Below are 9658 nucleotides of genomic sequence, written 5' to 3'. Positions count from 1 at the left end.
AACCAGGTTGTACAAATGAAGTGACAAATTTGAATAAATAAATAAATTGTTTATTTTTTTTCCTTGCCTCAACAATTAGTTAATTACTCGAATTTAGATTAGTTATCATACTATAGATAAATTTTTGATAATCTTGTTCAAATCTTGTTCAATATCAAGGTATTAAGGTCTCAGTCCAATTACAATCCCTTTCCAATGAGATTGTAAACTAGAACTTGTATTTCTTGTTGAAATTAAAATCAAATGGATAGAGAGAACCCCTATTTTTCCTAAAAGGTCAATTTCATCCTCCATTTCAATAATTGACGGAATTGGATGTCTTTATTAATTGGTCTAAATTGGCATTCTTTCAATGGGGGGGGGGGAATTGAATAGAATGAAAATAAGGGGAGGAATGACCTTTCTATAAAAATATAGGGACCAAAATTAGCTATTCTCTTAAAAAAGGAAAAAGAAATGGGAGCGGACCCCTTTACTGCACTGACCCTCTATCTTTTTCTTTATCCCCTTACTAACATGCAGAGGTTGCATAGAAATGCGAGCTTAGCTTTGGTTTGGACACAGACAACCGTTTAAAGTGCAAGAGAAGAAGGAAGGGACAAGGAAGGGACTATGTCCTTGTTGCTTAAGGCCAGCAACGGTCATCTCTTCTTATCATCATCAAATTCTTCCATGGCAACGTGTTCAAGCTTCTGCGCTCAACTTCCCATCCATTTTAGACCAATACCCATCTCTTCTTCTTTTCCCACTAATCAACCTTTCAGGCCCTTCTCTGCCCAAGCTTCAATTTCTCCTGCTAATGGTATTTTTTTGCTTTGCTTCTTCTTCTTCTTCATCTTCTTCTTCATGTACAATTCAGCAACTTGAGCTGCTAAACTTTATGGGGTTTGTGTTTTATAACGCCAAACTAGGTTGAATTACTATTATGTCAAGGATTCAGAAAGTATTAACAGGTGGCTCCTTGGCTTTCCCTGCTTAATTCACTTGTTTAGTAATTGAAGTGTTTGCCTTCAAGCTTGAATGGGATTTGAAAACTGCATTTGCGTGGAGATTGCAGATTGAGATTCATTTCATGATGTCTTTCAAGTTGAGCAACGAGAGTCAAACCAGAAGTCCTTCCTGCACATGTATTCTTTTTTTTTTTTTTTTTAATGATGAGAGCAAATTGAGAATTTACATGGTTTGATCTGATACAGATAATGATATTTGTGACCGTAAATTTTATACAAAACGTATGGAAATAGACATTGTGATGGATGGATGAAGTGGGGCACAGTGCAAATACACATTGGTACTAGAACTGCAAAATTAGCAGTATGGTTGCTGTACAGGACAAGCTGCTTCGTTTTGCATGTATACCAAGATAATGAATACATGTTGAAGAATGAGGTTGTTAGTGCTAAAGCAATGTGCCTGTGGATACATAATTGTTTGTGAGCATGCTTGGTCTGTAAAATTCTTGAATCTGACCAGAGGTTTCAAAAGCAATAGTTTTATGCAACTGCAAATGGAACTAGCACTGTGCAATGGCATATGCATATTGAACATCAAAGGTATTGTTCTTCTTATCTTCAAAATGGAAAATGACGAGGTGTCACAAACCTGTTAGAGTGCAGCAGTGCCAGGAGACAAACTGTTTACGATGATGATGTGCCAGGGGCAGTCTCACTGTGACCGCCTTCTTGTTAGAATACCTCATTAATTTGTTTGTTCATAATAAAGCATAGGTTTTATATTTGAACTATGTTCTAACAGATAATCGTGATTGTATTTAGCTATCAGTTGAGCTGCTTTTCATGTATAAAAACATGTTTTTGGTGTATTTACCCTATCTAACGAAACCCTTTTCTGAATTTGCAGATGGAGGCTCTCCAATTACTATTGGCTTTCTAGGCCTTGGAATTATGGGTTCTCCAATGGCTCAGAATCTCATAAAATCTGGGTATGATTTATTTTGTTGTTACTCTGTTTGAATGACAGAATCAAATGGCTGCAGTGTATTTTATTTTTGCATAATCAGGAACTACAGAAGAAAAAAAAAAAAAAATAGCTATCAGATTGGGCTATGTTGAGCCAATTTTATTTTCTGGACTGTTTAGTTTAATCCCATACTTGGCATTTTGTAGGTGTGATGTGACTGTTTGGAACAGGACCAAGAGCAAATGTGATCCTCTCATCAGCTTGGGAGCAAAGTAAGCACTTAATGTACATACAGCCTATGAAGTAAATGATTTTTGGAATTTCGAAATGGTCATGGACTACCTCCAAATGGGACGCTTGAAACAAGTGACCTTAGGATGACTCAGCATTCATTTTAATTCCGGGAGCAGGAATCTAGCTATTTTATATTTGCTCTTGATGCTTTCATCTGCAACTCTTCAAAGTGCAATCTTCTACAGATTGAAGCAGGGAAGAAATCTTACAAATTGTTTTCTTATGCAGATATAAGCCTTCTCCTGAGGAAGTAACTGCAGCCTGTGATGTCACATTTGCAATGCTTGCTGATCCAGAATGTGCAGTGAGTATGTTTTATTTTAATTGCCTCCTAAGTATTTCATACTGGGAAGCCAATAGTGGCCTTATTTCAGGTGGAGGTTGCATGTGGAAAGCATGGAGCTGCAAGTGGTATGGGTCCAGGAAAAGGGTATTTGCTCATAGTTCTTTCTCATTATAGGAAATTCATATGTTCTTCAGATGGTTTCCTATTGGTCATTGCTCCTAGCTTCATACTAGAACCACCTTCTGTGAATACTTGATTATGTTGTTGCTTGCTCAACATTCATTTGAGCATTTCAATGTGCAAGTTGCTAGCTGCTGGTGTTCATTTTGGAGAATTAGCCACTTCTTAACATAACTTAGAAGATTCAACTTTTATGTTGATACAGAAGTATCATCTGGTGGGTATAGTTGGCTTAGCTGAAAAATTCACCTGGCACGGTACCACCATACCAATTATTCTAGTTTCAATTCTCAAGAGGGGAGGTGGGAGGTATTTGGGGAGGCTGATTCCCTCGTGTAGCTCAAGGTCAAGGCCCACTTAAACTTCTACTGAACCAAAAGAAAACAGAGAAGTATATGAACCAAAAGAAAACAGAGAAGTATATCCTAGAAACTGCCTTTCATATAGTTCCTTTTCTGATTTAACAGCACGAAGATCCTTCCTAATACCTTGTAAGAGTCAAGTGCTTGCTAGTACATTCACCATTCACAATTGATTTTCAACAGAGATAAGATCCTAAATCCACACCTGGTTTGGCTTGGATCAGAGGATATATGAGAATGGATAAGGATTAACAATGCATTATTCTCAGCTGGTTTTCTACATTTGCCTTATTGAAGCTTTTTTTTTTCCTCTCTCTATCTTCCCAAGTCACATCTGCCTGCATGATGTACAGGTATGTGGATGTTTCAACTGTTGATGGTGGGACTTCTAAATTGATTTGTGGACATATCAAAGCTTCTGGGGCATCATTTTTGGAAGTGAAAATCTGTTCTCACCGCAACTATTCTTACTGAAACTAAGACATGTTCGATCCAGTTGCATGATAACCTTTTTAAGAGAACTTCCAGTAACCTTTACATTATTTTCCTGTAGGCTCCTGTTTCTGGCTCAAAGAAACCAGCAGAAGATGGGCAACTTATATTTCTTACTGCAGGTTGAAATTGATTTTAAATTTGTCCTCCCTCCACAAGTTCAAATTTATGGATGATGTAGAGACTATTGAAATTTTGGAAGTTTCTGTTCACTAATAAGATTGCTTCATACCTCTTCCACAATATTGTTATTGTCTGCTCATATTTTATCCTATACCTTTTTATTTTTAATCTCGGCTGCATAACATAGTGAATCACTTGCTTGAAACTGAAGCATGATGTGCTATCTTTCAGGTGACAAATCTCTGTATGAAACAGTCACTCCATTCTTGGATATCATGGGGAAGGTACTGTATCCTATTTTTCTCCTGGAAACTACTAATCACACTTTATTGTTCACATGGATGTTTTGATAATATCCAGTCAAGATTTTACCTTGGGGAAGTCGGAAATGGGGCTGCAATGAAACTTATTGTCAACATGATCATGGGCAGGTTCTACCGAGTTCCTTTCGTCAATTGTTTTCTGTTTTGCTTCTATGCTGGATTATATTGTGACACCTGGTGTTTTCAACAATTTGCAGTATGATGGCAACCTTTTCTGAAGGATTGCTTCTCAGCGAGAAAGTAGGACTGGACCCAAATGTACTGGTTGAGGTATTTGTGAACAGAAAATCTTGTTAGATTATGTCGTGTCACTTGTCATCAAACCCCATGAAGATTAACTGAATTCATACTCTTGTTTTCTTTTTATTGGATTATTCTTGTTCTTTCTATCTCATTCGAACATGCACAATGATAATCATTGCTCTGCCGTTCTCTGGAAAATAAATGAAGAAACTCTGATTTTCAGTCTGTTTTATTTCTTCATCTGCATTTGTTTGTGTACGAGAGAGAGAGAGGTTCTGAATGATGCTTAACTAAAATTCCTTGGTCAAAATGAATCAAGGTGTTGCACCCTTCTTGTTCAATAACAGCACTTAATGGAAGAGTACATCCAAAGTGGACCTCATTTGTTAGGTGTTCTGGCTTGAAAAACTCTTAAAATTAAAGCGTGCACTCTTCTTCCTTGTCTTTGTTGGTCAAACTAAAAGCCTCCAGTTTATAGAATGATGTTATCTTTTTTATTTTATTTTATTGTTTTTGAAGGCATCTATTGAAGCCTCTTAGGAATCTTCTTACATAGGTGAAATTGCAGGTAGTGTCCGAGGGTGCCATTAGTGCACCGATGTATTCGCTGAAAGGTCCCTCAATGGTCAAATCTCTATACCCCACTGCTTTTCCCTTAAAGCATCAGCAGAAGGTTTGTAGATATTCTAAATTGCAGACACTATTTAAATCAACGCTTTCATCTAAAAAATGAAGTCAATGGTTTCAGGACATGAGACTTGCCCTGGGATTAGCAGAATCTGTTTCCCAACCCACTCCAATTGCAGCAGCTGCAAATGAACTATACAAGGTAGCAAAAAGTCACGGGCTTAGCGACAGTGATTTTTCAGCAGTAATGGAAGCACTGAAAGGAAAAGTGCAATCCTGAGCAAACTAGTGTGTTTTTTTCCTGGTTACGAAGGAGAGGCTTTTACCTGAGACCTCGAGTTTTCTTGTATGTCGTCATCACCAGCCTGTGGTCTTTTTTCTGTGTTAGTACATGTCTGTCGGGAAAAAAAACTACGTAGTCCCTAAACTAAACTAGTGATAGTTTTTGAACAAGGAATTTACCGTAATTAATAATTGATGTGCAAATTCATTGCAATAAATATGGGTGTAGCTTATAAATAAATAAAGAAAAGATGTTTATTTTATATTAGAAAAAAAACACTTTTTTCTAATGTTGGGTTTCTATTTTATAGTAAATTAAGTTATGGTGAATAAAATTTTTTATTTGACTTTCTAGTGTTATTATTTAGATATTTAAAATATCAAAAGATATTATTTGGAACTTGAAACTTAATATGAATAGTTATATTATTTCATGAATAGTCATGTTATTTCATGAACAATCATGTTATTCCATTAACAATCATATTGTTTAATGGACAATTATAGTGTTGAATAGTGGTTCATCAACAGTTATATTGTTTGATGAATAGTTATATTATTTCATCAATAGTCATATTGTTTAATGAACAATCATGCTGTTTCATTGTTATGTTTCAAGTCTATAAAAACATGTTACTATAAAAAAAAACACAATAAAAAAAATACATATATTCTTTTTTTGCTTTTATCTTCTCATTCTTTTAGAGGTTTAAAGGGTTTAGTTGTATCCTAGAGGTGTTGTCTTTGTGTGGGATAAATAAACATCTTAAAGATAGTGTTTTTACATCTCTAAATCAACTCTATACTTGTTTCCATCCTAAACATTTCTAATAATTTTAAGGTGTTTATTTTGATGGAGACAAATATAAATTCTATCGTCAAAGTTGCTAAGGATGTCAAAATTTAACTAGATCGGTTTGATAGTACGAATTACACAAGATGAATGGATAAGATGATATTCCTGCTCATTTCATTAAAGATTTCTATATTTTTTATCCGAATTTATTTGCACTACCTGAACCATAAGAAGATGAATCTGCCACTATTAAGATTGCAAGAGTAAAAAGTGAAGAAGATGGGGTGCTTTGTCGAGGACATATGTTGAATACTTTGACCAATTGACTTTATGATATCTTCTCCAAATTAAAGTCGCCAAAAGAAATTTGAGCTGCCTTGGAGACACACTATAAGCAGGAAAAATCAAGTTTTGATTGTTTTCTTGCTTTAAAATTTTTTGAGTATGAGATTACTGATAATAAGCCAATCATGGATCAAGTTCATGAAATTCAAATGCTGATATCAAAACTTAGTGATTTGGATATCAAAATTCCTGATTCACTTTAAATGGGGCTGTTTTATCAAAACTTTCTCCATCCTAGAATGAATATAGGAAGAAGATGTTGCATTCTACAAACAATTATACCTTTAAACAGTTTCAAACACACTTGCAAATTGAGGTTCAATCTTATATGCGTGAATTGCAAGCAACAAATTCTAAAGTGAATTTGGTTACCGAAACTAGTTTAACAATGACTCAAAACAATTTGAAAGTGCAAAAGAAAAGGAAACAAATTCAGGAAGAAACAAAATGCTAATAAGAAGCATAAAGTTTGTTTCCATTGTGGAAATAAAGGGCACAATATAAAAGAGTGCAGATTCAAGAATTTCAATAAGAAAGGTAGTTCTTTCAAAGTGAATATGGTTAAAAAAGATGAAGTTAGGGAGTTAGTTGCCGTGGTTTCTAACATTCAAATTAGAATGATTATTGAATTAAATATGACAATTAATGTTGTAAAGACTTCAGATTGGTGGCTGGATTCTGGTGCAACAATTCATGTTTGCAACAACAACGCATGGTTCAAGACTTATAAAGAATTGAAAAAACTTGAAGAGGTTTTGATGGGCAATCATAATTCTGCCAAAGTTTTAGGAAAAGGAACTATTGAGTTGTACTTTATTTCTGGACAAAAATTATCTTTACTCAATGTGTTTCATGTTCCTGAAATTAGAAAAAATCTTGTATCTGCTAGTCTTTTGAGCAAGAAAGGGTTCAAGATTGTTTTGGAGTTTGATAAAGTTATTGTAACTAAGAGTGGAATGTTTGTGGGAAAGGGTTATTCCTATGATGACATGTTTGAGTTCAGTATTAATAAAATCAATGTTATTTCTACTTATATAGTTGAATCTACTTCTCTTTTTTGACATGCTAGATTAGAACATCTGAATTATAGATATTTGAAATATATGTGTAAGCATGATTATATTTCATATCAACAAAACTAATAAAAATAAATATGAAGTGCAAAGAAGCCTTTTTCTAAAGTAGAAAGGAATTCTCAATTACTTGAGTTGGTCCATTCTGATATATGTAAAATAAATGGTATGTTAACAAGGGATGAGAAAAGATATTTCATAACTTTCATTGATGATTATTCTCGTTTTATCTATGTTTACTTGTTAGAACTAAAGATGAAGCTTTTGGAAAACTCAAGGAATTTAAGAAAATGGTAGAAAATTTTTATCTATGTTTACTTGTTAGAACTAAAGATGAAGCCTTTGAAAAATTCAAGGAATTTAAGAAAATAGTAGAAAATTAAAAGGAAAGGCAAATTAAAGTTCTTAGAAGTGATAGAGGTAGAGAATACTTTTCTAAGGAGTTTTCTACTTTTTGTGAGGAAAACAAAATAATTCATCAAATGACAGCACTATATACACCATAACATAATGAACTTGCTGAAAGGAAAAATAGGACCTTAGTGGATATGGTCAATCATGCTTTTGAATGCTAAATTACTAAATAATTTATGGAGTGAAGCCTTACTTACTGTATGTCACATTCATAATAGAGTATTATTTAAAAAATCAAATGTTTCTTCCTATGAAGCATAGAATGGTAGAAAACCAAATCTGAATTATTTTAAAGTGTAGGGGTGTGTAGCTTTTTATAAAAGTTCTGATTCTCAAAGAACAAAATTAGGATCTAGAGGTTTTAAGAGTGTTTTTGTTTGTTATGCACAAAATTCAAAGGCTTATAGACTTTTGAATTTATAAATTAATGTGATTTTGAATCTATACATGTTGAATTTATCGAATATAAATTCATAAGTGATTCAAATGTATAAGAATCAAATCTAAAAATAATGACTCCTAGCTCAATGTTAAGTGAAAAACGTAAAAACTTAGAAGTAATAGGTTCAAATGAACCTAGAAAAAGTCAAAGAGTTAGAAAGGAAAAACACATAGATATAGATTTTATTTTTACCAATTCAATTGTATTTTTTATGGAAGGTGATAGAAATACAATATTAAAAAAAAACAGCTATGATCTTAAATATAGAAGATGATCCAAAGACATTCAGTCAAGCTATGTCTTCTAGGGATGTTGTTTTTTAGAAAGAAACGGTAAATGATGAAATGGATTCAATATTGTCTAACAATACTTGGGTCCTAGTAGATTTACCTCTAGGTTCTAAGCCAATAGCATGCAAGTGGGTGTTTAGAACAAAATATAATACCTTTATATGCGTGAATTGTAACCAACAAATTCTAAAGTGAATTTGGTTACCGAAACTAGTTTGACAATGACTCCAAACAATCTGAAAGTGTAAAAGAAAGGAAACAAATTCAAGAAGAAACAAAATGCTAATAAGAAGCATAAAATTTATTTCCATTGTGAAAATAAAGGGCACTATATAAAAGAGTGCAGATTCAAGAATTTCAATAAGAAAAGTGGTTCTTTCAAAGTGAATACGGTTGAAAAAGATAAAGTTAGAAAATTAGTTGTCGTGGTTTCAAACATTCAAATTAGAATGATTATTGAATTAAATATGGTAACTAATGTTGTAAAGACTTCAGATTAGTGGCTGGATTCTGGTGTAACAATTCATGTTTGCAACAACAATGCATAGTTCAAGACTTATAAAGAATTGAAAAAACTTGAAGAGGTTTTGATGGACAATTATAATTTTGCCAAAGTTTTGGGAAAAGAAACTATTGAGTTGTACTTTATTTCTGAACAAAAATCATCTTTACTCAATGTGGTTCATGTTCCTGAAATTAGAAAAATCTTTTATCTGCTAGTCTTTTGAGCAAGAAAGGGTTCATGATTGTTTTAGAATCTGATAAGGTTATTGTAACTAAGAGTGAGATGTTTGTGGAAAAGGGTTATTCCTGTGATGACATGTTTGAGTTCAATATTAATAAAATCAATGTTATTTCTACTTATATAGTTGAATCTACTTCTCTTTTTTGACATACTAGATTAGAACATCTAAATTATAGATATTTGAAATATATGTGTAAGTATGATTATATTTCATATCAACATAAATAATAAAAATAAATATAAAGAGCAAAAAAGCCTTTTTCTAAAGTTGAAAGAAATTCTCAATTACTTGAGTTGGTCCATTCTGATTTATGTAAAATAAATGGTATGTTAACAATGGATGTGAAAAGATATTTCATAACTTTCATTGATGATTATTCTTATTTTATCTATGTTTACTTGTTAGAACTAAAGATGAAGC

The 9658-nt window shown here is 33.1% G+C and overlaps 1 protein-coding gene across 1 annotated transcript; it reads left to right on the top strand.

Moving 5' to 3' along the window:
• Window positions 1–472: 472 nt before the first annotated feature.
• LOC105118516 (glyoxylate/succinic semialdehyde reductase 2, chloroplastic-like) lies at window positions 473–5350 on the top strand. The gene is made up of 12 exons (XM_011016487.1): window positions 473–802; window positions 1861–1942; window positions 2127–2192; window positions 2443–2518; window positions 2589–2644; window positions 3396–3480; window positions 3596–3656; window positions 3889–3941; window positions 4018–4088; window positions 4178–4250; window positions 4792–4896; window positions 4972–5350. Exons 1-12 carry the CDS (start codon window positions 613–615, stop codon window positions 5128–5130), a joined length of 1077 nt encoding a protein of 358 aa, XP_011014789.1. The 5' UTR covers window positions 473–612; the 3' UTR covers window positions 5131–5350.
• Window positions 5351–9658: the final 4308 nt, after the last annotated feature.

Source organism: Populus euphratica, unplaced genomic scaffold (assembly GCF_000495115.2).
Source record: "Populus euphratica unplaced genomic scaffold, PopEup_1.0 scaffold2010.1, whole genome shotgun sequence".
Lineage (NCBI taxonomy): Eukaryota > Viridiplantae > Streptophyta > Magnoliopsida > Malpighiales > Salicaceae > Populus > Populus euphratica.
This window is presented reverse-complemented; position numbering and strand designations above follow the sequence as displayed.